The sequence below is a fragment of the Jaculus jaculus genome, chromosome 9 (genome assembly GCF_020740685.1).
Source record: "Jaculus jaculus isolate mJacJac1 chromosome 9, mJacJac1.mat.Y.cur, whole genome shotgun sequence".
Taxonomy (NCBI): domain Eukaryota; kingdom Metazoa; phylum Chordata; class Mammalia; order Rodentia; family Dipodidae; genus Jaculus; species Jaculus jaculus.
Window position 1 is genome coordinate 109,458,823 of NC_059110.1, and position 26,522 is coordinate 109,485,344.

Below are 26,522 nucleotides of genomic sequence, written 5' to 3' on the forward strand. Positions count from 1 at the left end.
CCAGGTCCCATGTAAGCCAGACACACAGTGACATAAGCACACAATGTTGCGCATGCGCACAAGGGATGCACGCATTTGGAGTTTGTTTGCAACAGCTGAAGGCCCTGGCACAGTCAGTCTTTCTCTCTTCTCTCTTCTCTCTCCTCTCTCGCTCTCAAATAAATAAATAAAGCCTTTCAGAAAGGGAGCAGAGGCAAGAGGACTGCTAAGAGTTCAAGGTCAGCCTGCCTTACACAGCCAGCCTCTGCCTCTATACAAACCAAAGAGGTGAAAGTTTGAGAAAAGGCTCCATGCCTTCGGGAAGCAAGCCCTCCTGCGCTCCATCTGGGAGGAGGGATGTGTCACTCTACCTAAGAGGCCAGGAAGGGAAGAACAGGAAAAACATTCTTAGTCCAAGGCTAGGAACCCTCCCACTCAACTTATTAGCGAAACCAGCTTGAAGAGTTCACACACAGTCTGGCTCTTTCCCCAACAGGTGTGTGTGTGTGTGTGTGTGTGTGTGTGTAAACACCTACTTCCACAGGCACGGCTTCTGTCAGATAATGAGTGTTCAGTAAAAGGCCCACTTGGTGTTGTTTTGAATCAACTCCTGAGTATCATTAACTACTTCACTGGGTGTGGACTGCCCACCTGCCAGAGTAATTGCACAGGCTTAGGCTGGCCTTGAACTCACTATGTAACACAAGCTGGTCAGAGTTGTTGTTTTTTTTTTTTTTTTCTCCTTTTGAAGCAGGGTCTTGCTTTTAGCCCAGGCTGACCTGGAATACACTATTTAGTCTCAGGCTGGCCTTTAATTCACGGAGATTCTCCTACCTCCTTTGCTTCTTGAGTGCTGGGATTAAAAGCCTGTGTCAGCATGCCCAGCTGTTTTTTTTTTGTTTGTTTGTTTGTTGTTTTGGTTTTTCAAGGTAGGGTCTCGCTCTGGCCCAGGCTGACCTGGAATTCACTATGTAGTCTCAGAGTGGCCTCAAACTCACGGCAATCCTCCCACCTCTGCCTTCTGGGTGCTGGGATTAAAGGCGTGTGCCACTAAAGCAGGGCCTCACCTAACCCAGGCTGGCCTTGAATTCTTGGACCTCTTGAACCCCAGCTTCCTGAGTGATGGGATTAGTTTTTATAACCAGGCATTCTGTGTCTTCAGAAATGCTGGGGTAAGTATCCCTGGGTCCACAGCCCTCTTTCCCAAGTAGTGGGACAGGAAAGAGAGAAAGTTCTCCAGAGGGATCTCCACCTGTTCTCACTCTCCTCTAGAACCTAACTTCAGACCCAAAAGGTGGCTTGAGGGCTAGAATGATGGTTCAGTGGTTTAGGTACTTGCTTTCAGAGCCTAAGGACCTGAGTTCAAGTCCCCAGTAAGCATGTAAAGCCAGATGCACAAAGTGGCACATTCATCTGGGGTCCATCTGCAGTGGCTGGAGGCTGTGGTGTACCCATTCTGTCTCCTATCTTTCTGCTTGCAAATAAATAAGCAAATAAAAATATATTAAAACAAAACAGGGTCGGCTGTGGTGGTGCATGCCTTTAATCCCAGCACTCGGGAGCCAGAGGTAGGAGGATTGCCTTGAGTTCAAGACCACACTGACACTACGTAGTGAATTTCAGGTCAGCCTGAACTTTAGTGAAACCCTGCCTCAAAAAGCCAATAAATAAATAAATAAATAAATGGGGGTGCTGGGGAAATGGCTTAGCAGTTAAGGTGTTTGTCTGCAAAGCCTAAGAACTCAGGTTCGATTCCCCAGTACCCACGTAAAGCCAGATGCACATGGAGGCACATGCATCTAGAGTTCGTTTGCAGTGGCTAGAGGCCCTAGCGTGCCCATTTCTCTCTCAAATAAATGAATTAATTAATTAAAAAAAGAAAATTGGCCTGGGGTTAAGGTCCTTGCCTGCAAGCCAAAAAGGATCTAGGTTTGATTCCCCAGGACCCATGCACACGCCAGATGCACAAGGAGTGAGTGCATCTGGAGTTCATTTGCAGCTCAAATAAATTAAGCTTTTTATTATTTTATTTTATTATTATTTTTTAAATTAATTAATTTATTTATTTATTCAAGAGCGACAGACACAGAGAGAAAGACAGATAGAGGGAGAGACAGAATGGGCGCGCCAGGGCTTCCAGCCTCTGCAAACGAACTCCAGACGCGTGCGCCCCCTTGTGCATCTGGCTAACGTGGGACCTGGGGAACCGAGCCTCGAACCAGGGTCCTTAGGCTTCACAGGCAAGCGCTTAACCGCTAAGCCATCTCTCCAGCCCCTTATTATTATTTTTTTGTTGTTGTTTGTTTTTTTGTTTTTCAAGGTAGGGTCTCACTCTGGTCCAGGCTGACCTGGAATTAACTCTGTCATCTCAAGGTGGCCTTGAACTCATGGCAATCCTCCTACCTCTGCCTCCCGAGTGCTGGGATTAAAGGCGTGCGCTACCACGCCCGGCTAAATTAAACTTAAAAAATAAATAAATAAAAACAGTGAACTTCGCTGGCCTGTTGGGACAGAAGCCATCGGCCAGAGAGGCGGACTTCGGAATCGGGAAGCGGGGACTGACCCCGGGTCGCCCGAGGGTCTTGGAGAGGGAGAGGAGAGAGGGAGGGAGAAGCCAGCTGGACGGAGGAGGGCCGCCGCGCGGGCGAAGGGGCGGAGAGCGTGCCCAGAGCCCGCGGCCACGCGGCGAGGCGCGGCGGGCGGCGGGCGCGGCGGGCCGAGGGGCGGCGCCCCGGGGGGCGGGCGCGGGGCGGGGCGGGGCGGGCGGCGGGCGGCGCTGTCAGCGCGCGGCCGGGAGCGGAATGCAGCGGCCCGAGGCCTGGCCACGTCCGCACCCGGGGGAGGGGGCCGCGGCGGCCCAGGCTGGGGGCCCGGCGTCGCCGCCCATCCGAACCGGGGAGCCCCCGGGACTGCGGGTACGGAGCGGGGACGCGGGGATCCGGGGTGGAGGGCTGCCGACTGGGCGGTGGGAACTTTGAGCCACTGCTCTGCAGCCCCCGGGGAGGGAAGCGCGGGCCCGGGGAGGCGAGGGGGGAAAAGAGAAAAAGAAAAGAAAAAGTCCCTCCCGGGCCCGGAGAGTCCGGTCCTGAGCGGCGCGGCGCGGCGCGGCCGAAGTCCCGGGGAAACTCCGAGCCGTGATCCGGGGAAACTCGGAGCCGTGATGCGGATGGAGTTGGAAGTGGCGGGAGGTGGGGCCGGGAAGGGCGATGGGTGGCGCGGTGGTTTGGGGTCGGGGATCCAGTTACTGTAGGGTGATGGCCGTGCTTCCGGAGTCTGGGGTCAAGCTGGACGGAGGAGGCTGGACGCCACCACCGCTGTACCCCCCACCCCCCCCCGGCCCAGGTTCTGTGATACACTCCGACTCGGGCTCTGGAGCAGTCAGTGCATGACAGAACTTGGGCCCGGTGGGACTTGCGGCAACCCAGTGGGCACAGCGCCCACCTCGGACCTGCAGTGGAACATCTGGAGTGGGCACCAGGGGTTGGTCCATGTGGCACAGGGTTGGGCTAGAACCAGCTGTGGGCTTGGAATGACTGGTTGCATAGAGCCAATGACAGGGTGGCCACTTTGACTCGGGGAATCAAACGGCGCTCTTCTCCCCCTCCCTTCCGCCCGTGTCAGTTTCAGGAACCTTCCCTCTACATCGTCAAGGCTGTCTTCATCCTAGATAATGATGGGCACCGGCTGCTGGCTAAGGTAACCCCCTCCCTGTCCAGGAACCCTGAAGACAGTGTCACAGCCCCAAGAACAGAGATCCCCACCAAGCCCAGCTGACTCCTGTCTCAGGAGAGGCTCAGCTTAGATTCTCCAGTGGTCACTCTGTCCACCCTGCTGCCTTGTCAAGCTGCTGGCCCTGAAGGGAGCATCTCCTTTGTTTCTACTCATGCTGCCTGACATGTCTTCCTCCCACTGGTCTCCAGGACCCTGGCATAGGAAGATTTCAGCCTGGGGATTCGAGGAAAGTACAGCCTGGGACCCTAAACTCTGAGCAAATGCCCTGCACTTTTGCATGACAGCTTGGTAAACATAAAAGACTGAGTGTAATGACTTAATACTGTGGGACTTTGGAAGCCACACAATCCAACGTTTTATTTTCACAGTTGTAGGAAATGGGGTGTCAAGATGCTAAGTGAGTTGCCTGAGAGAGAGACAGAGAGTTAACATCATAGTTGAGATACAAACTCGGGGTTTGATTTGAAGCTCAGGGTAGTTTCCATTGTGCTACCATTCAGTTATTTGGTACCCATCCTAGTGAACGTGTCTTGGATAAACAGAACTAGGGTAATCCAAAACTTTTTTAAAAAAATATTTTAGGGCTGGAGAGAGAGATGGTTTGGCAGTTAAGGCAATTGCCTGCAAAGCCTAAAGACCCATGTTTTACTCTCCAGGTCCCACGTAAACCAGGTACACAAGGTGACACAAGTGTGCAAGGTCACACATGCACACAAGGTAGTGCACACATCTGGAGTTCCATTATAGTGGCTGGAGGCCCATGTGTGCCAATTCTCTCTCCCTTTCTCTCTCTCATTCTCTCACATTAAAAAAATTTTAAAAAGGCCATCTGGGTGTAGTAGCTCACACCTTTAATCCCAGCCCTTGAGAGGCAGATATAGGAGGATTGCTGTGAGTTTGAGGCCACCCTGAGACTACATAGTAAATTCCAGGTCAGTCTGAGCTAGAGTGAGATACTACCTGGAAAAACCAAATAAAAAATGGCCAGGGGCTGGAGAGATGGCTTACTGATTAAGGTGCTTGCCTGTAAAACCTAAGGACCCATGTTTGACTCTCTAGATCCCATGTAAGCCAGATGCCTAAAGGCGAGGCAAGCACAAGGTTGCACATGACCACTAGGTGGCACAAGCATCCGGAGTTCAATTGCAGTGGCTGAGGCCCTGGCATCTTTTCTCTCTCTCTCTAAAATAAAAAATAAAAGTCCAGTGTGTTGGACTCAAAAAATTTTTATTTATTTATTTATTGGAAAGAGAGAGAGAGAGAAAGAGACAGATAGAATGGGCACTCCAGGGCCTCCAGCCACTGCAAACAAACTCCACATGCATGTGCCACCTTGTGCATCTGTCTCATGTGGGTTCTGGGGAATCAAACCTGGGTCTTTAGGCTTTGCAGGCAAGCACCTTAATCACTAAGCCATCCCTCCAGCTCCAAACCTTCTTTTGGTGGTGGGTATATGTACATGAGTGTGTAAGCCACAGTGCGCATGTAGAGATCAGAGGACAGCCTTGGACTTTAGGTCTCCACCTTCAACATTTTTGTTGTTGTTTGTTTGTTTTTTCGAGGTAGGGTCTCACTCTAGCCCAGGCTGACCTGGAATTCACTATGGAGTCTCAGGGTGGCCTCAAACTCACAGCAACCCTCCTACCTCTGCCTCCCCAGTACTGGGATTAAAGGCAAGGGCATGCCTGGTATTCCACTGCTTTTGAGACAGGTCTCTCTTGCTGTTTGCCACTGCAGATGTCAGAGTAGCTGGCCCATGAGCTTCAGGAATCTCCTAACTTGGCTTCCCATTATCGCGGGTTCCTTTTGGAATTACTGATATGCATGCTACTTATGTCCAGTTTAACTGGGTTCTAGAGATCCTGACTCCAGTTGCCCGGCTTTCACAGCAAGTGCTTTTAACCACTGAGCCATTTTTCCAGCTCTCAAAACTAACTTTATACCATGGACTCCATTATAACAGATAAAACATCTAATTTTTGCTATTGTTTGTGTGTGTGTGCATGTTCATGTGTGTATGTGTGCTTTAATGTGTCTGCAAGTGTGATGCATGTGAAGACCAGAGGACAATTCTCAGATGTCATCCTTAGGTACAATGCCCCCACCACCACCACCCTTCTTTTTTCTCATTTGTTTTTCAGGGTAGGGTCTCGCTGTAGCCCAGGCTGACCTTGAATTCACTATGCAGTCTCAGACTGGCCTCGAACGCCCAGCAATCCTCCTACCTCTGCCTCTGGAGTGCTGGGATTAAAGGCGTGCGCCATTACACCCAGCTCATCTCTCCCTGCCCCCTCTCTCTAGGCAGGATTTCTCTCTCTCGCCCAGGCTGACCTAGAACTCACTCTGTAGCCCTGTCTGGTCCCAAACTCATGGTGATCCTCCTCCTAGGTCAGGCTCTCTAGTTTTTTTTTTTTTTCTGTTGTTGTTGTTGTTGTTTTTGTTTTTAGACAGACTTTCTCATTGTCCTGATTAGGCTATGTTGGCTAGCTATCAAGCTCTAGGGGTCATCCTGCCTCTGCCTCCCCCCGTGCTGGAATTACAGATGTGGGTCACCACATCCAGCATTTATGTAGGTGTAGGGGATCAAACTCAAGTTCTCAAGCTAATAAGGCAAGCACTTTACTGATTATGCTATCTCCCACCACCTCTGTTTCAAAACTTTATTTATTTTGTTTTATTTGTTTATTTAAGAGAGAGGGAGAGAGAGAATGGGTGCACCAGGGCCTCCAGCCACTGCAAATGAGCTCCAGATGCATGCACCCCTTTGTGCATCTGGCTTATGTGGGTCCTGGAGAATTGAACTGGGGTCCTTTGGCTTTTCAGGCAAATGTCTTAACCACTAAGCCATCTCTCCAGCCCTGCACCTCTGTTTTGTTTATTCATTTATTTATGTGTGCATATCAAGGTCTCTTGCTGCTGCAAATAAACATGTACCTTGGGCTGGAGAGATGGCTTGGCAGTTGAGGCACTTGCCTGCAAAGCTGAAGGACCCAGGTTCAACTCCCCAGGACCCACATAGGCCAGATGCACACGGTGGCACATGTGACTGAAGGCCCTGATGTGCCTCTTTCTCCCTCTCTCTCAAATAAATAAAAATAAATTATTTAAAAAAATAAATAAACATGGACCACTTTGTATCTGGTTTTATTTGGTGCTGGAGGATTGAACCCAGGCCAACAGGCTTTGCAGGCAAATACCCCCAAGGTAGGGTTTCACTCTAGTCCAGGCTGACCTGGAATTCACTATGTAGTCTCAGGGTGGCCTCAAACTCAGTGATCCTCCTACTTCTGCCTCCCGAGTGCTGGGATTAAAGGCGTGCGCCACCACAGCCAGCTAAAATATTTTTATTTATTTTGTTTTAGTTTATTTTATCAGAGAAAGAAAGAGGCAGATAGAGAAACCGGGCACGCCAGGGTCTTCAGCCACTGCAAACAAGCTCCAGATTCATGTGCCACCTTGTGCATCTGGTTTTATGTGGTTACTGGAGAATTGAATTTGGGTCCTTAGGCTATGCACACAGGTGCCTTAACAACTGAGTAACCTCTGCATCCCTCAAATTTTTAAAATATATATATATATATTTTAAATTTATTTCTTAGCAAGAGGGAGCGAGAGGGTGAATGAATGGGCGCACCAGGGCCTCCTGCCTCTTCAAACAAACTCCAGACACGTGTGCCTCTTTTTTTGGGGGGGGGGTAGAGTTTCACTGTAGTCCAGACTGACCTGGAATTCACTATGTTGCCTTAGGGTGTTCTTGAACTCATAATGATCCTCTTACTTCTGCCTCCTAAATGCTGGGATTAAAGGTGTGCGCCACCATGCTCAGCTACGTGTGACATTTTGTGTGCCTGGCTTTATGTGGAAACTGGGGAGTTGGGCCCTAGTAGGCAGGTTTTTGCAAGCAGCACCTTTAACAGGTGAGCCCTCCTCAGCCCAAGAATTCAAGGTTTAAGGCCAGCGTAAGCTACATGAGACACTGTCTCACACAAAAAGAGAACCTGAGTCAGGGAGGGAGTTGGGAATGTGGTTCAGTGGTAAGGCACTTGCCGAGCATGGACAACATCCTGAGAGTTTCAGTCCTAGCACTGCACCAAAAAAAAAAAAAAAAAAACAACCCAAAAACCAGGGGGAGAATCTTGCCAAACCTAAATGAAAAAGCACTGGTTTAGTTATGAACTAACATTACATATATAGATAATGCCAGGAACTTTTCTAGACAATCTTCACCATCTTAACCCTGTCTGAGGCCAGGTTGGCCTTGCTATTTTCCCAGCTCTGACCCTTCCCACTGTGAAATATTGAGGAGTTCCCTGACTTTTGCACACCCCAGTGTGTTCCTGTATAACTTGGCTGTAACTGTTGATGGTTATTACGTAGGAAGAACTCCTGGCTTTGCTATCTCTTCTGTGGACTTGGGTTGGTGTCCAAACAATGTGACCTAGCGACCACCCTGATCCTTAGTACCCTGTGCAGGCGACTCCAAGAAACAGGAAACAGGCCTGGGACACAGCTCAGTGGGAGAGCACTTTTCTAGTGTGTGTGAGGCGCCAGGCTCCATCATCAGCAATGCCAGGAAGAAAGAAGGAAGGGAGTAAGGGAGGGAGGAAAGAACAAAGGAAGGAAGGAAATTAAAGAAACCAGGAGAGAAAGTCAAAGGCAGTCCCAATATTTCTTTGACTTTCTTTGCTTGGAAGATGTTTATTGGAACCAAGGAGCTGACAGGCTGGAAGGACAGAAAGACAGCCTGGAAGCAGGGTTCAGCTTGACCAGCACTTGCTGTTTCCCTGCCCTTGCCCCCGACCCAAGCAGCTCGGCTTCACAGAATGGCTGTCGCCTTTCCCTTTCTCTTTTTCACAGTATTACGATGACACGTTTCCCTCCACAAAAGAGCAGATGGTCTTCGAGAAAAATGTCTTCAACAAGACCAGCCGCACTGAGAGTAAGCGCCCGCCTCTTCCTGCACAAGAACTCTCACGAACGCCAGCGTCTGTCATCTTCTCCATCTGGACACATCTGTCCTTGTCGGCCTTCCCCACCCACGGGGGGCCGTTCCCTTCTCCTCAGAGGCTCTCCCGGCTTCTCCTCCACAGCTGTCCCCCACGCCCCGCATCCGGGAACCTTTGCTCTCACCCTCCCCGCTCCAGCCCAGCCAGCCTTCTCGGCTGAGGAAGCCAACTGTGCGGTGACTCCCCCATCTGATGTGGCCCCGGGCATTGCACAGGGGAGAGGGTGGGCAGGAGGTTGACTTTGGCCTGGGCCTGTTGACTCCTCAACAGGAGAGCGTCCCTAGAACTACAGCAATGGGATGGGGCCAAGGAACACAGACCAGCCTCCTGGCAGTGCTGGTCTGACCAGCATGCCTTGGGAAGGGGGAGGAAGAGAGCAGGTCGCTGGAAGCGGCACCAACTAGGAGCTGATCTGAGAGCCCCTCTTCTTCCAGGTGAGATCGCATTTTTGGGGGGCATGACCATCGTCTACAAGAGCAGCATTGACCTCTTCCTGTACGTGGTGGGCTCCTCGCACGAGAATGAGGTGAGTTTAGGAGGTTGGGGTGACAAGCAGGGGCTGTCCTGGGCATAGCTTGGAGTCCAGTGGGGGAGGTGAGTTCCGGAGGCTCATTATTGGTATCCCGCTAGATTCTAGGGGTGGAGAGGGGCGGCCAGAATGGGTCTCTCTGACATGTTACCCTTAGGTTCTTTGCGAACCAGAAGTGGGTTGTTTTGAGGTAAGGTATCACTCTAGCCCAGGCTGACCTGGATAGCCTTGAACTCATGGAAGTCCTCCTACCTCTGCCTCCCAAGTGCTGGGATTAAAGGCGTGTGTCACCATGCCTGGCTCTGGTTCTCTCTTTTCTTTCTTTTTAAAAAAAGATTTCTAGCTGGGCATGGTGGCACACACCTTTAATCTCAGTAATTGGGAGGCAGAGGTAGAAGGATCACCATGAGTTCAAGGCCACCCTGAGACTACATAGAGAATTCCAGGTCAGCCTGAGCTAGAGTGAGACCCTACCTTGGAAAAAAAAAAAAGATTTCTTTTTATGTATTTATTAATACATAAAAAGAGACAAAGACAGGGTGAGAATAGGCATGGCAGGGACTCTAGCCACTGCCAACAAATTCCAGATGCATTTGCCACCACGTGCATCTGGCTTATGTGGGACCTGGAGAATCGAACCTGGCTGGATCCTTAGTCTTCTCAGGCATGCACCTTAACTGCTAAGCCATCTCTCCAGCCTTTTCTTTCTTTTTAAAAAATATTTTTATTTGTTTATTAGAGGCAGTAGGGGGTAGGGGAAGATAGAATAAATGGGCATGCTAGGGCCTCTAGCCACTGCAAATGAACTCCAAATGCACAGCCATGTGCATCTGGCTGAAATGGGACCTGGTGAATTGAAACTGGGTCCTCAGGCTTTTCTTGCAAGTGCCTTAACTGTTAACTCCAGCCTCCTGTTCTGTCTATCTTTCTTTCTTTCTTTCTCTCTCTTTCTTTCTTTTTTTTTTTTTTTCTTCGAGGTAGAGTCTCACTCTAGCCCAGGCTGACCTGAAATTCACTATGCAGTTTCAGGGTGGCCTCAAACTCACGGTGATCCTCCTACCTCTGCCTCCTGAGTGCTGAGACCCTAAAGGTGTGCGCCACCACGCCTGGTATCTTTTTTTTTTAATTTACTTATTTGAGAGCGACAGACACAGAGAGAAAGACAGATAGAGGGAGAGAGAGAATGGGCGCGCCAGGACTTCCAGACAAACTCCAGACGCGTGCGCCCCCTTGTGCATCTGGCTAACGTGGGACCTGGGGAACTGAGCCTCGAACCGGGGTCCTTAGGCTTCACAGGCAAGCGCTTAACTGCTAAGCCATCTCTCCAGCCCCACGCCTGGTATCTTTTTTAACATACCCAGAGAAGACTCCCTTGTCTCCTCCCCCGCCAAACCCAGACCTGAGAACGTTCCCCTACCTAAACCAAGGACAGGGGGCCTACAGCCCAGGCCTCTCTCATAAGAGTTGCCTGCATGACGCACACAGGGTGCCCGCAGGCCTCCTGTCAGCCTCAGCTCTTGTCTTTTCTTCTCTCACACCCGCCCTGCCCAGCTGATGCTCATGTCAGTTCTCACCTGCCTGTTTGACTCTCTGAGCCACATCTTAAGGTAAGTGAAGCTTTCTGTATTCCAGAGCCCCAGCCCCTCCTTCTCCCAGAGGCAGGGCCCTTTCTCCGCTCCTCCTGAAATCCCCGTAGGCCTGAGATAGAACCTGAGCACTTTTCTCCAAGGCCCCTGACCCCCATGTGCCCCAGGCAGTCATGCTCAAGATATAGCCAGAAAACCAGTCTCAAGACAGATGCCTGAGGTCACAGTATTATGTTGTTGCAGAGATCCAGACATAGGACTTCTTGGGGGAGAGGGTTTTGTTATGAAGGACAGGCTGACCTCCAACTTTGATCCTCCTGACTCCTTCACCTGAGGCCTGGAATTCCAGACGTGCAACACCAGGTCCCACCACACTCAAGGTTTTTGACTAGAAGCTTAGAGTTGGCTTCTTCCACCTCCCCATTCAGTTATTGATGATGACCCCAGGAACAGGGCCTGAGCAAATCAACATAGAAGATCCTATCCCTGCTCTGCACACAGGAAGGAGTCTTTTTTTTTGGGGGGGGAGGTTTCGAGATAGGGTCTCACTCTGGCCCAGGCTGACCTGGAATTCACTATGTTGTCTCAGGGTGGCCTCTAATGCACAGTGATCCTCCTCCTACCTCTGCCTCCCAAATGCTGGGATTAAAGGTGTGCGCCACCATGCCTGACTATGATTTCTTTTTATAAAAAGGTTGCAGACAAAGATCCCCTCTCCCCCACCCCAGCTCTGCTGAAGGTCTTCAGTGGGGATATTGGTACTTAAAAAAACTATTTTTTAAAAAATTCATTTGCAATCAGAGAGAGAGAGAGAATGAGCATTCCAGGACCTCTTGCCATTGCAAATGAGCTCCAGACATTTGTGCCACTTTGTGCATCTGGCTTTACCAGGATACTGGGGAGTCGAACCCAGGCAGTAGGCTTTGCAAGCAAGCGCCTTAACCACTTAACATTCTCCTTCCTGGCCTTGTTGGGGAGGGGTGGTCAACAAGGCAGTTTTTGGAGGGGAAGGGTTGGCCTCTCCTAGACAGGACCTGATTCCTCCTGGGCGCTGGGAGGTTCAGGCACTTATGTCTTGCTGTAGGAAGAATGTGGAGAAGCGCTGGTTGCTGGAGAACATGGATGGAGCCTTCTTGGTGCTGGACGAGATTGTAGATGGCGGGTAAGGAGGGGTAGAGAGAAGAGAAGTTGAGGGTACTCAGAGCATCGGAGGCCTTTGTGGGTTCAGTGTTGGGAGCTCATCTAGCCAACACTCCCTCCCTTCCCCCACATATCCCCAGTGACCCCTTTCCCTTATTCCCGGTCACTAATTAATGAGGATGATGGGTGAAGTGTACTTGTCAGCCAAGGTCAAGCCAAACAAGAGAGTAGCCTGATGTCCACCTATGGCAGGGTTTGGGGAAATCCAGATCCTTCTGTCCTCTGAAAGAACCTTAATCTAGAAGCTGCCAGCTGCCCCAGCATCCCCTCTAACACAGGCTGAGTGCACCACCTGGGAGGCAGAAGTAGGAGGATCGCTGTGAGTTTGAGACCACCCTGAGAATACAGAGTGAATTCCAGGTCAGCCTGAGCTAGAGTGAGACCCTCCCTAAAAAAAAAAAAAAAAAAAAAAACCAACGGTAATGAGGGCTAGGGAGATAGGGTTCAGTGGTTAAGAGCACTGGCCCACACAGCAGGAAGACCTGAGCGGGTCGGCTCCCCATCACCCATGTAACAGGTGGGTGTGGCCACAGATGCCTGGAGTCCCAGTCCTGTGGGGAGTAAAGACCAGAGAATCACTGGGGCTCTTGAAACTGCAGCTCTAGATTCAGAGAGACTCCGTCCCAAGGAAACCCATAGATAAAGAACAGAGGAGGACATCTGAAGTTCTCCTTCGGCCTCTGTGGGCACACTCCATGTACTCACCTACACCCACATGTACATACACCACACACCTCTGTCATACCACACACACCCACACACAAGAAAAACCCAGAAACTGAAAATGGAAGTGATACGGGAATGGCTACATAGGACCGTGGAGGTCAAACAAGATGAGACATAGAAAACTCCTGGTTCTCACTGGTGATTTGTATGTGGGGAGTGTTTTTTGCCTTTCTCATTGGTAAATGTTATACTCCATTAGCATATGATTAGGTTTCTAGAAAGTTGGGATCACTTATGAGAAAAGTTGATTAGTAGATTTCTTTGAAAGGAAAGACAATAAAAATAAAAAGTTCTGACTCTGAGGCAAAAGATAATAGAAACTTCTTGAGTAGCCCCTACACTATCCTCCTTCCTTTGCCACTCGAGCGCTAGGGTTATAGCATGTCACCATGCCTACTTGAGTATCTTTTTTAAAAATGTTTTTTCTTTTTTTTTTTCAAGGTAGGGTCTCACTCTAGCTCAGGCTGACCTGGAATTCACTATGTAGTTTCAGGGTGTCCTCGAACTCATGATGATCCTCCTACCTCTGCCTCCCAAGTGCTGGTAATTAAAGGGGCGTGCCACCATGCCAGGCTTAAATGTATTTTTATTTATATGCAAGCAGAGAGAATGAGAATGGGTACTACTAGAACTTCTTGCAGCAAACAAACTCTTGGTGCTTTGTGTCTGACTTTACATGGGTACTGGGGAATTGAACACAGGCTGGCAAGCTTTGCAAGCAAGAGCATTTAACTGCTGAGCCATCTCCCCATACTTAACTAAGTATCTTATTTATTTTTATTTTATATATTTGAGAGAGAGAGAGAGAAAGAGGCAGATACAATGGGTGTGCCAGGGCCTTCAGCTACTACAAATGAACTCTAGACACGTGTGCCATCTGTGCATCTGGCTTATGTGGATCCTGGGGAATTGAACCTGGGTCCTATTGACTTGACAGGAAAACACCTTAACTGTTAAGCCATCCCTCCAGACCTTACTTGAGTATCTTAAAAAATATCTGGCCTGGTGTGGTGACACATGCCTTTATTTCTAACACCAGGAGGCAGAGGTAGGAGGATCACTGTGAGTTCGAGGCCAGCCTTGAACTACAGAGTAAACTCCAGGTCAGCCTGGCCTACAGTGAGACCCTGCTCACTCTTTCCTTGGGTTCTCGAGTCCAAGGGTTGAAATCAAATAAACAGCCATGTCTTTAAAAATATTTTTATTTATTTATTTGACAGAGAAAGAAGGAGGGAGAGAGACAGACAGACAGACAGACAGACAGACAGAATGGGTGCGCCAGGGCTTCCAGCCACTGCAAATGAACTCTAGACGTGTGCTCCCCCTTGTGTATCTGGCTAATGTGGGTCCTGGAGAATAGAACCTGGGTCCTTTTGCTTTGCAGGCAAATTCCTTAACCACTAAGCCATCCCTCTGGCCCAGCAGCCATGATTTTAATAATGGGTTTTCATGCCTTTAATCCTAGCATTTGGGAGGCAGAGGTAAGAGGATCCTCGTGAGTTCAAAGCCAGCCTGGGGTGACAGAGTGAATTCCAGGTCAGCCTAGGCTAGAGTGAAACTCTACCTCAAAAAAAAAAAAAGGGCTGGAGATGGTTAAGGCATTTGCCTGCAAAGCCAAAGGATCCCAGTTTGATTCTCAAGGACCCACGTAAGCCAGATGCACAAGGGGCACATGCATCTAGAGTTCGTTTGCAGTGGCTGGAGGCCCTGATGTGTCCATTCTCTCCTCTCTTTCTCTCTCTAAAGTAAATAAATAAAATATAACAAAATTAAAAATAAAACAGCCGGGCATGGTGGCGTACACCTTTAATCCCTACACTCAGGTGGCAAAGGTAGGAAGATTGCCAAGAATTCGAGGCTACCCTAAGACTACATAGTGAATTCCAGATTAGTCTGGGCTACAAGACCAAAAATTGCCTGCTTCTACAAATACATCTATTTTATGGAGGATGACACAGGCTCAGAGATGAGTCATTACCTGAGGTCACATAGGAGTTGGCAGGATCATCCAGGAGAGGCTCCAGAGACTGACTGCTCTTTCCATGGTACTGTTCAGTGTACCTGGCTCTGGGAGATCAGGGTGCTGTGAATGCTCCCCAGTCCTTCCATTCTTACTGCCTGCCTGCTACCACTTGGCCTTGTATTGATTGCTAGGACCTAAAGTAGAAAAACCAGGTTCTGTATTGTTGGAAGCACATACATAATTTGGTGAGCCTTCTGGAAGGCAAACTACACGCATGTACACAACACACACAGAGATGTACACACACCCACACACACCACGGTGAGGAGCAGGGCCTTGGTAGGCGTGTGCAGAGGTCATGACCACTTTCAGCTCTATAAGCCTTTTCCCATCAGAGCTCAGTTTCCCATCAAGGAAACCCAGGAGCTCCAGTCAGGAGGTAGCAAGTCCCAACTGGGGATGATCTGTCTTTATGAACTCTAGGACCTCTGGTTCCAGTGTGAGGGCCTGAAAGAGTACCCTAGGAAATGTGTCTCATTTCCAGTAGGAAAACAACAACTTGTGCCCTGGAGGATCCCCCTGGATAAGGAGAGCATTCTCACCCAGCACACACCCACAAATGATTCTGTAATACCTACCCTCAGTGCCTCAAGAATGAGTGCCCACTGGCTGACAAAAGCCTTGGTGTTTGGATCTAACAAAGGGAAGGTATACTCTGGTTATTTTTTATTTTTATTTTTATTTTTTAGTAGGGGAGGGGAGCTTTTTTGAGGATGGAAGCTGGGTCTCATTCTGGCCCAGACTGACCGAAAACTCACAGAGATCCTCCTACCTCAGCCTTCTGGGGGCAGGGATTGTAGCCAGGAGCCACCATATCTGGCTCATGTATGTGTGTGTTTATATTTTATTTGTTTGAGAGAGTGAAAGAGGCAGATGGAGAACGAGCACACCAGGGCCCCAGGGCCTCCAGCCACTACAAGTGAGCACCAGAAATGTGCCACCTAGTGCATCTGGATTTATGTGGATACTGGGAAATTGAACTCGGGTCATTTGGCTTTGCAGGCAAGCACCTTAGCTTAGCTACTGAGCTATCTGTATCCCTGTGTTTTGTTTTGTTTGACATAGGCTCTCACGAGGTAGCCCAGTCAGGCCTTAAACTTATAAACCTGCCTCAGCCTCCCAAGTGCTGGGCTAACAGGTGTAAACCACCATGCCTGGCAGACTCTGAGGTGAGTGGTCCCTTTTTTTTTCAAGGTAGGGTCTCTCTAGTTCATGCTGACCTGGAATTCACAGTGTAGTCTCAGGGTGGCCTTGAACTCACCGTGATCCTCCTACCTCTGCCTCCCAAGTGCTGGAATTAAAGGCCTGCACCACCACGCCCTGCTGGTCCCACTTTTCATGTACACTATTACTCCACAGCATAAGTGACAGTAGGACAGGCTGGGAACCCCAGGGGACTGCACCCCCAGCCTGAAGGAGTGCTACAGGAATTGCAGGCAGCTCTCTGTGTGGGACTCCCTCCTGCTGTCAGCGCCTAATCATTCTAGACTGGACTACCCTGACTCTAGTTCAATATTTTTTGTTTTGTTTTCTAGGTTTTTGAGTTCAAAGTAGGGTCTCGCTCTAGTCCAGGCTGGCCTGGAATTCACTATGTGGTCTCAGGCTGGCCTTGAACTCACAGTGATCCTCTTACCTCTGCCTCCCAAGTGCTGGCATTAAAGGTGTGCGCCATCACACCTGGCTAGTTCAATATTCTTATGTTTACTTGTGTCTGTGTGAGCGGGTGCATGGGTGTGCATGCCACAGGGCTCATGTGGAGGGCAGAGAAGACCTTCAGCGTGTTTGGGTTGAGTCTGGGTCTCTTACCTCCACAAAGGACCGACCACACCACAAAGGAATGTCAGACTAGCTGGCCCTCAAGCTTCAGGCTCTCCTGGAACCACTTCCTATCGAAGGTGTGAGGGGAATCACAGGTCCATGTGCTACTTTGCACCCAGCTTTACGAGGGTGCTGGAGAATTCAATCCTGACCCTCCCAGTTCGGTTTTTACCCCGTGATGACCAAGGAGATGGACCACGAGGTGATGTGCAGAAGCAGAGCTGAGGACTGTCCGTGGCGGGAGGAGGGGCACAGGTGTGGGAAGATCCCCTAGAAGGGATCGCTAAGGAGAGGGAAGCAGCTTGGCTGGAAGAGAAGGGGTGGGGAGACTCGCATCACACATTGTCCCCTGGTTTTCTCTTACAGTGTCATTCTGGAAAGTGACCCCCAGCAAGTGATCCAGAAAGTAAATTTTAGGGTAAGTCCTCCTGCTTGCCCCCCATCTCCTCAACGCTACCATTCCTGTCCTCCCTGCCCCGCTGGACACTACTGGCTGCCAGGGCTCAGCTGTTGGCAGCCCATCCACTGGGGTATCACGCTCCCTAGGGACAGTTGGGTGCGTGGTGGGAAGTACATGTGGGGGAGTGAATGCCTCTTCAACATGACGCTCCAGCCTCCCTTCTCCACCCCCCCGACAACTCTCTGTGCCGACCCTGCTCTTTGACTCTGCTTCCCCGCAGACGGAGGACAGCGGCCTGACGGAACAGAGTGTGGCCCACGTAAGTCCCTTGCATCGAAGGCAAAGTGACAGGGAGAACCCTGGATCCCAAGGGAGACTGTCAAAGCTGAGGAACAAGGGGCGAGGGACGGAAGGGACAAGTTGGTGACAGGCTGTGTCTCGAAGAGAGTTTGGAGGTTGTTAAACTCTCCTGGGTGGGTAAGTTGGGTGCTGAAGGATGGGTGGGTGAGCTACCACCTCTCACCTCATCTGGTCAGTTTTAGTTAGATTGTACCTAAAGTGAGGTGTCTTCTCCATTGATGGGTTACTAATCTCTAAAACACTGTGGAGGCTCCAACCGCAACCCTTACCACTTGAGTCCATGCTGGGATAGTTAAGGACCTTCTTAGCCCATTAAGGGGTTTAACTTTCCCTGCTCATCACTACTGCCTTGTCCCTTGATGCCTTGGCCATGAAAAAGCCCATCATACCTTTCCCTGTGGCATCTTATCTGGAAGCGCATGCAGAATGTGGGGGCAGGGATCAGCCATTATGGGAAGTCTTGCAAACTTCCTGCTGGTCCAACTGACTGCCTTGACCTCTGCTCTGTCTATCTGTAGGTCTTTCTGCTCAGACTAATGTTATTTTGTTTTCTTGGATTTTTGAGGTAGGGTATTGCTATAGTGTAGGCTGACCTAGAATTCACTGAGTAGTCTCAGGATGACCTGTAACTCACAGCAGTCCTCCTACCGCTGCCTCCCAAGTGCTGGGATTAAAGGCATGTGCCACCATGCCCATCTTGACTAATCCTATTTTTAAAAATATTTAAGGTGGGCGTGTTGGTGCACACTTTTAATCCCAGCACTCAGGAGGCAGATGTAGGAGGATTGCTGTGAGTTCGAGGTCACCCTGAGACTACATAGTGAATTCCAGGTCAGCCTGGGCTAGAGTGAAACCCTACCTCAAAAAACAAACAAAAAATTAATTTTATTCATTTGAGCTGGACATGGTGGCTCACGCCTTTAATTCCAGCACTTGGGAGGCAAAGGTAGGAAGATCACTGTGAGTTCAAGGCTACCCTGAGACTACATAGTGAAGTCCAGATCAGCTTGGGCTAGAGTGAAACCCTACCTTGAAAAAAAAAAATGTATTCATTTTAGAGAGAAAAAGGAAGAGAAAGACAGAGAGGATTGGTGCCACTGCAAATGAACTCCAGATGCATGGGGCATCCTGTGTATCTGACTTCCCTGGGTCCTGAGGAAACGAACCTGGGTCTTTTGGCTTTGCAGGCAAATGCCTTAACTGCTAAGCCATCTCTCCAACCCAATTAATCCTATTTTTATGAAGCTTCATACCATGGCACTCATGACTCTTATCTTGCAGTCTGTACCCAATAGGCCCTTGCTATTGATGGGGAGTCTTGGGTATGATGCCTACTGTTTAGCACTGCTCTTGGTGGTCCCCTTCCCGCCGGAACCCCTTACCGCCTCAGCCCTGCTGGAATGAATATAGTTACATGATTGTTTTCAGGGTGGAAGGAGGTTAGGGGAGCTGGTTGTGGCGTGCAGGGCTGGAGAGATGGCTCAGAGGTTAAAACACTTCCCAAGCAAGCATGAGGTCCTGAGGGAGCCCGAGACTTCTGAGTTGGATTCCCCAAACACACATAAATAGCTGGCCACGGCCATGGCCGCCTATAACTCCAGTCCTGTGGAGAGCAGAGACCTGAGAATTGCTGGGGTTTGTGGAAATGTCAAAGCTCTGGAATTAAGGAAGAGACTCGGTCTCATGGAAACAAATGGATAAGTAATGAAGGGGCACCCGGCGTCCTCCTCTGGCCACACACACATGGGACACCAGAGCTGCACACATACCACATTGCATGCATGCACGCACACACAGAAAAGGAAAGGAAGTGCAGGTAGCAAAAGTGGGATGAAGCCGGCCGTGGTGCACACGCCTTTAATCCCAGCACTTGGGAGGCAGAGGTAGGAGGATCTCCATGAGTTCGAGGCCACCCTGAGATGACATAGTGAATTGCAGTCAGCCTGCACTAGAGTGAGACCCTACCTCAAAAAAAAAAAAAAAAAAAAAAAAAGAGGAGAAAGAATCTCCCTTCCTCCTCGGAATCACCAGGGCACTTCACCATCTCCAGCAAGGGAGGGAGACCGCAGGAGGGGACATGTACTGAGGGACGGGCTTTCTTTGGAAGGGAATGAAGCTGCATGGCTGGAGGGACAATGAGGGTCACCTGGGGTCCCTGTATGTTGACATCATGCATGCAGAGTGGCATGTATATGGATTTGTGTGTACACTTGGTAGGATTGGGAGCATATACATCTGACAACAGTTTGCCCAAGAGAGCTGTTTCCACATCTGCAGAGGATGGGATGGGGTACTGAGGACACACCCTGGTCGAGGCCAGAGCTAGAGGGCTGCTGAAGTGCCAGTGTCAGGGCACTGTGAGGAGGAACTCATATGGCATGGCATGGTTGGGGGAGGCGAGGGAGGCAAGCCACATGCAGGGCTACCACACCATAACCAGAGCTGGGTAGGCTTGGGCCTGCTTTTTCCTTCCTGACTAGTGTCCCCATTTAAACTAATAAGAGGCAGGCTGCTGCCACCTAGAGACCAGGGCTTGCAGAAGCGTCTGCACACACAACCAAGACCAGTAAAGTCGTTTGACTTTCTCCCCGATTCTTTCTCTCACCCTCCTCTCCCGGCCCAAGGTTCTTCAATCGGCCAAGGAACAAATCAAATGGTCGTTACTGAAATGAAGACCACGGAGTCAAGGCTCCCCGCCTCCAGAGAACCTTTGCCCCAACCCTGGCAAAAACACAGAGCCCTCAAGGGACAAGAGGAATGCCCCCACCTTCCCCGAAGGGACTCCTGAAGTCTCAGGCTAGGAATTTTGAGAAGCAAAAGCTTGGTTCCAGCTCTCTACCCCTGCTCAGCACCCTGGCCTGCCTCTGAGTCCCTGGGAGCCCTCAGATCTTCATCAGCCTCAGCCTGGGGCCCTAATAAACCTGTTTTGTGGCTTGCCCAAGATCTCCTTGCTTGGTGGGCGCCGTGTTTCTGCTTTGTGTTCCGATAAGGACTCCGGGGTGCATACGCAGCGGGCATATGCCTGTAGTTGTCTGGGGAGGGGGGGCAAGATAAAGGAAACTGACAGGGAGGGGAGTGTGACCCTGATACCCCGGGGTTCCATATGTGCTGGGGAGGGCTGGGTATGACGGTGTGGCAAAGGGAGAGCAAACGATGGCACCCCTATTTTCTGTGCGCGCCACACCCAGGGCGGCTCCGCCGGGGATTCCTTGAGTCATTTTTTCCATCCCTGGTCTCCAGAAAGGAAGGGAGTCGGCCTTCCTCTGACAAGTGGGGGACAGTATGGCGGTTTTTCTTGGCATGACTGACAACGTGCAATTCCCATCTTGGCATTTACCCTGGGCCCCAGAGCTTTGCAGGCTCTGACTGTAACGTGGGGGCGGCGAGGAGGCACCGGCCAGTGCACGTCCAGAGCATCCATGTGAGGCCGCGGCTGTGAAGAATCTCCGCTACAGAAGGCGCGAGGAGGAAGGATTTAGGGGCAGATCCGAAGGATGGAGACGGGTAACGTTTTTTTTTGTTTTTTGGTTTTTTTTCAAGGTAGGGTCTCAATCTAGCTCAGGCTAACCTGGAATGCATTATGGAGTCTCAGGCTGTCCTCGAACTCACGGCGATCCTCCTACCTCTGCCTCCCGAGTGCTGGAATTAAAGGCGTGCGCCACCACGCCCGGACCTGGATAACCTTTTTTGAGCAATCTGACTTTCCTTCTCTATCCCAGTCTCAGAAGCTGGGACGTGAACACTCTCTGAGTCCCGGGAGGTGCAAGCAGGCAGGGAGCTCCTCTAGGACAGGGACGGCCGGCAGTGCGTTTCCCAGGATGCCTTGCGGGCCACAGGCCCCGCCCCCTTCCCGGAGCCGGCGGGGGGGGGGAGGCCCCGCCCCAGTACACCATCCGCGATCCTACAGCGCCACCTGGAGGAATCCGCGGGCACTCCTCCCGGCCGGGGCCGGGGTGAACTCCGCCTCCGGGGCGGGGCCGACCCCCGCCTCAGCGTGTTCAGCGCTGCGCTCCTACACCTGCACGGGGGGCGTTGCCCCAGCAACCAGCACGCGTGACCCGCCAGGTGTGTTCTTTTAGCTTGCGGCTACAATCAGTGGCGAGCCTCGGGCGTTAATAGGAACGCACCTTGTGAACTCGTCCTACCTTATGAAACGGAGATTGGCAGCTCGGCGTGGGGCTGAGGCCCGTGTTCCCAGCCCTTGGGAGGAAGAGGCTGGGAGAGCAGAAGTGCAAGGTTGCCACGCGCGCCTTTAATCCAGCACGTGGGAGGCAGAGGCAGGAGGATCTCCGTGAGTTCGAGGCCACCCTGAGACTACATAGTGAATTCCAGGTCAGCCTGGGTTGGAGTGAGATCCTACCTCAGAAAACAACCAAAAAAAAAAAAAAAAAAAATCAGCTGGGCGTGGTGGTGCACGCCTTTAATCCCAGCACTCGGGAGGCAGAGGTAGGAGGATTGCCATGAGTTCAAGGCCACCCTGAGATGACAGAGTTAATTCCAGGTCAGCCTGGACCAGAGTGAGACCCTACCTCGAAAACCAAAAAAAAAAAAAAAAAAAAAAAAAAAAATCAAATGGTTGGCTCTTTATAATGCATTTGACTATTTCTATCATTAGAGAAAGTAACAAAGACAGGTAAACGTACATTGTAAACGCTATGTACCTCCCTTTCCAGCAAATGATGCAAAAGCTCAAAGGAGGGGAGGGAGAGGAGTGCATGCCACCATACCTAGAGCTTGGTTCCATCCCTAAGCGACCGAAGAGACTGGATAGGCAAGTCTCTTCCTAGCCCCGCCTGGACCATGCAAATTCCGTTGTACAGGGACGAGAATGGGTAAGGACAAGCAGAAGCCAGACGTTTCATACAAACTGGCCCACAGAATATTGTTCAGTGCTTTCCCTATTTTACCGAGAGGTACGCGGAGGGCTCTGAAAGTTGCAGGTGTTTGTGCCAAATTCTGCAGTGGGCACTGCTGGGGGACAGATGGCTTCCTCACCCACACAAGGGAGATCATGAACTATTTGCAAAGCACAGCCGAGGGGCTTGTGCAGAGCGGGTGATTCCCGAGGGCCCCAAGTGGTTGCAGACTCTACGGAGGCGAAGACCTCGCTGGTGCTGTGGCGCCGCCGGACCCTGGGTCCCCCGCCCCGCTCGCAGCCGGGGGAAGCCGCCAGGACTGCAGGCCTGGCCCGCGGCCCAGAGATCTGGCCCGGGCACCAGCTTCCCGCAGACGACAGCCTCATTAGCGCTGCCACAGGCCGGAGCCGGCGGGCTGGCGCGGAGGAGAGCTCCAAGGACCAGGTTTCTGGAAGGACATTTTCCCGCGGGGGGCTTGCCTTCCCATCTCCTCCCATCCCCCCACCCCCCGTCTTAGGGAGAGACCCAGCAAGTCTCGAGTGTGTGCGGGGTGGGGTGGGATCCAACCCTTGCTGCCAGCTGAGTTGGCACCAAAGTACGTCCAGAAATTGAGACCCCAAGAACGTGGGCACCTGGCGCAGGGACATGGCGCAGAGGGATGCTAGCCACACACGGGCCCGGCTCAAATGACAGGTGTCGGAACTTGCCCCCTGACCCTTTTTATAACACCTGAAGATGAACGCCCCCTCCTCCCCTCCCCCCTTCACCCCTGCCAGGCTCGACGCGCCTCCTGCCTTCCACCAATTGGCTGGCAGGGTATGTCTGATTGGCCCTCGTCCAGACAGTGATGGATGAGGAGAGCGAGAGAGAGAGAGAGAGAGAGAGAGAGAGAGAGAGAGAGAGAGAGAGAGAGAGGGAGAGAAAGAGAGAGAGAGAGAGAGAGAGAGAGAGAGAGAGGGAGAGAAAGAGAGAGAGAGAGAGAGAGAGAGAGAGAGAGAGAGATATCACGAGGCAGTTCTGATTGGTGGAGGAGGGACTAGCCAGGCCTGATAGGGAGGCAGGAGTATGGGAGGGGGCAGTAACCCGCCCGAACTTTCTGTGCCTTTTCAAACTTTCATTATAAAGCATGACTGACGCCCAGAATTTCAGCATTGGAAAGGCTGAGGCAGCCGGGAATTCGAGGCTAGCCTGAGCTTCATAATGAGACCGTCCTGTCTCAGAACAAACAAACAAGCAGACCAAAAAATATGGTATACAGGGGGAAATGTCTTACTTCTGAATTCCTAGTAGATAATCTTTACCTCTGGATTTCGGTGGAGGCAGGTGGAATAATTTATTGGGCCAGCCCCACTGGACTCTCTTTCCTTCCATCCTGGGTCTCATTTAACCGTATTTGTTTGTTGACTCAATTTATTCTAGTACTTAAGTGTCTGCTCTGAACCCAGCGCTGCGGCAAAGAGTCTGGTTACATGCAGCAGTGGAGTGTTGAAAGGAGAGATTGGATTTCAGGGATATTTCAAGATACAAGTACCTTTTTTATACTTTTTATTTTTTATTTATTCATTTGAAAGATAAAGAAGTGTATATGTCTATGTATATATATATAGGGAGAGAAAGGAAATGGGCGTACCAGGGCCTCTAGCTGCTGCAAATGAACTCCAGACGCATACATCACTTTGTACAACTGGGTAATGTGGAACCTGGAGGATTGAACCTGAGTCCTTAGGATTTGCAGGCAAGTGCCTTAACCACTAAACCATCTCTCCAGCCCAAGGTACAAATACCTTTTAAAATCAGATAGTGGGGCTTAGGGAGATGGCTCAATGATTAAAGGCACTTACTTTCAAAAGCCTGCTGTCCTGGGTTTAATTCCCCAGCCACCCACACACATTAAGTCAGTCAGACGAGCTTCATCTGCAGTAGCAAGAGACCCTGGTTAGCTGGGCGTGGTGGCGCACACCTTTAATCCCAGCACTTGGGAGGCAGAGGTAGGAGGATTGCTGTAAGTTCAAGGCCACCCTGAGACTACATAGTGAATTCCAGGTCATCCTGAGTTAGAGTGAGATCCTACCTCAGAAAGAAAAAAAAATGCAGTCATTTAATAATCACTGTTGGGCTGGAGAGATGGCTTAGCGGTTAAGCGCTTGCCTGTGAAGCCTAAGGACCCCGGTTCGAGGCTCGGTTCCCCAGGTCCCACGTTAGCCAGATGCACAAGGGGGCGCACACGTCTGGAGTTCGTTTGCAGAGGCTGGAAGCCCTGGCGCGCCCATTCTCTCTCTCTCCCTCTATCTGTCTTTCTCTCTGTGTCTGTCGCTCTCAAATAAATAAATAAATAAATAATTAAAAAAAAAATCACTGTCATTTCTCTGGGTCTTCTAAGATGAAGAAAAGATGGGGAAACACATGAGGACCATATAAATGCTGCTAGGATACAACCTGGCAGCATGTGACTAACTTTCTTTTCTTTTTCTTTTCTTTTTTTGTTGTTGGAGGGAGCACACATCTTAAGTGTTAATTAGGAATTTTCATTCCTATTAATATCAAGACATGGAACGCTATTTTTTTCTTATTTTTATTTATTTGCACATGTGTATGATCCTCCTAGCTCTGCCTCCCAAGTGCTGGGAGTAAAGGCCACCACGCCTGGCCTGAATTAAACTCATTAGGGCCAAATTCTTCCAACAGACATTTACTAACTGGCTGTTCTGAACCATATACCTTTACTGGGGGGCCTGGGGGAGGGCGCTAAAAAGAACTTCTCAAATGAACTGGGAAACACAATCGCTGATCTAGGTAGATTACAACTTGGCTGAGAATGAAATCATGTTTAGAGATAAGGAAACTATAAACGTTCGCAGAGTAGATGATGCATCACATAGTAAGAGACGGCAGCATATGGGGAAAGAGTCACTACCAAAGTAGCAACGGTACATGCAGAGCAGTGGGCAATGGGTCTCCCGCTTTCTTGTTTGCTGCGCCCCGGTTTTGATTGTTGCTTTGCTGTGCTGGGGATGAAACCCAGGGTCTTACACACGCTAACCAAGTGCCCTTGTGTTCAGCCCCCGAGTTACACCCCTCGTCCCATTCCCGTTTTGTTCAGGCAAATTGCAGAGTGTTGTGGATCTGCCTGGGGAGCTGATAGAAGATGTCTGTCCGCCTGGAGTGAGTTGAGTCAGGTGGCTTCTCCCCACACAGCGTGTGACTCCATCACAGTGGGCAATGAATAAATAACTGCCACTTACTGAGTTTGCTACTGTGTGTATTTTAGCCTTCAAAACAAACCAACATTTTCTCCTGGTCTCTGCATGTGTGTGCATCTGCACATACATGTGAAAGCACCGCACATCTAACACCAGACATACATACTACACACATTTACCCACGAAGCCCAAAGGAGAAGACAAACACCCCAAGGATGTCCTCTGCCTCCATACTCAGGTCATGGCACATGTGCCTCACACACATGTATCATACACATCCACACACAAATGATTGTTTAAAATAAGTTTATCTATGTGTCTTTTATATTTAGTACTCTCTAATCACGTTCTTTTTTTTTTTTTTTTTGGTTTATTTTTGGTTTTTCTTGGTAGGGTCTCACTCTGGCCCAGGCTGACCTGGAATTCACTATGTAGTCTCAGGGTGGCCTCGAACTCATGGCGATCCTCCTACCTCTGCCTCCCGAGTGCTGGGATTAAAGGCGTGTGCCACCACGTCCCACTCTAATCACTTTCACATACACAGATCCCCTAAAGGAAAGAAATGTAGCAAGAGTGAATATCTGATTACATTTGAACAGCTTCAAGATTTCTCTTTATTCAAGCACCTGATTCTTGCCTTGAAATTATGAAGGCTGGAGGTATAGCTCACTTAGGTAAGGGCAAGTTTAACACACATGAGGCCCTGTGTTCATCCCTAGAATATAAGAAAACTCTGAAAGTCAGTGAGTAGCTTCCTAGGGAGCAATGGGATGCCCTGTGTGGGTGTGTTGAGGACCCATGCTATCAATAAGTGGAGGAACGATACCTAAGCTGTTAATTTGTTGTTGATGCTGTTTTTGTTTTTTGAGGTAGAGTCTCCCTCCCTCTAGTTGATCAGGAATTCCCTTTGCAGTCTCAGATGGCCTCAAACTCATGGTGACCCTTCTACCTCTGCCTCCTAGGTGCTGGGATTAAAGGTGTGCATCACCACACCTGGCCCTCAGGTGTTTTATTGTTTGTTTGTTTGTTTGTTTGTTTGTTTGTTTTGCAAGTAGAGAGAGAAAGATAGATATATAAATAGATAGGTAGAACAAGCATATGCCACTT

General features: G+C 50.2%; 1 protein-coding gene across 1 annotated transcript; it reads left to right on the plus strand.

The window, feature by feature from the left end:
* Positions 1–2,779: 2,779 nt before the first annotated feature.
* Positions 2,780–20,302, plus strand: Copz2 (COPI coat complex subunit zeta 2). Its single transcript, XM_045159801.1, has 9 exons — positions 2,780–2,894; positions 3,601–3,675; positions 8,569–8,650; positions 9,152–9,243; positions 10,798–10,853; positions 11,917–11,994; positions 16,966–17,017; positions 17,280–17,318; positions 19,984–20,302. Exons 1-9 carry the CDS (start codon positions 2,781–2,783, stop codon positions 20,029–20,031), a joined length of 636 nt encoding a protein of 211 aa, XP_045015736.1. The 5' UTR covers position 2,780; the 3' UTR covers positions 20,032–20,302.
* The last annotated feature ends 6,220 nt before the right edge of the window (positions 20,303–26,522 follow it).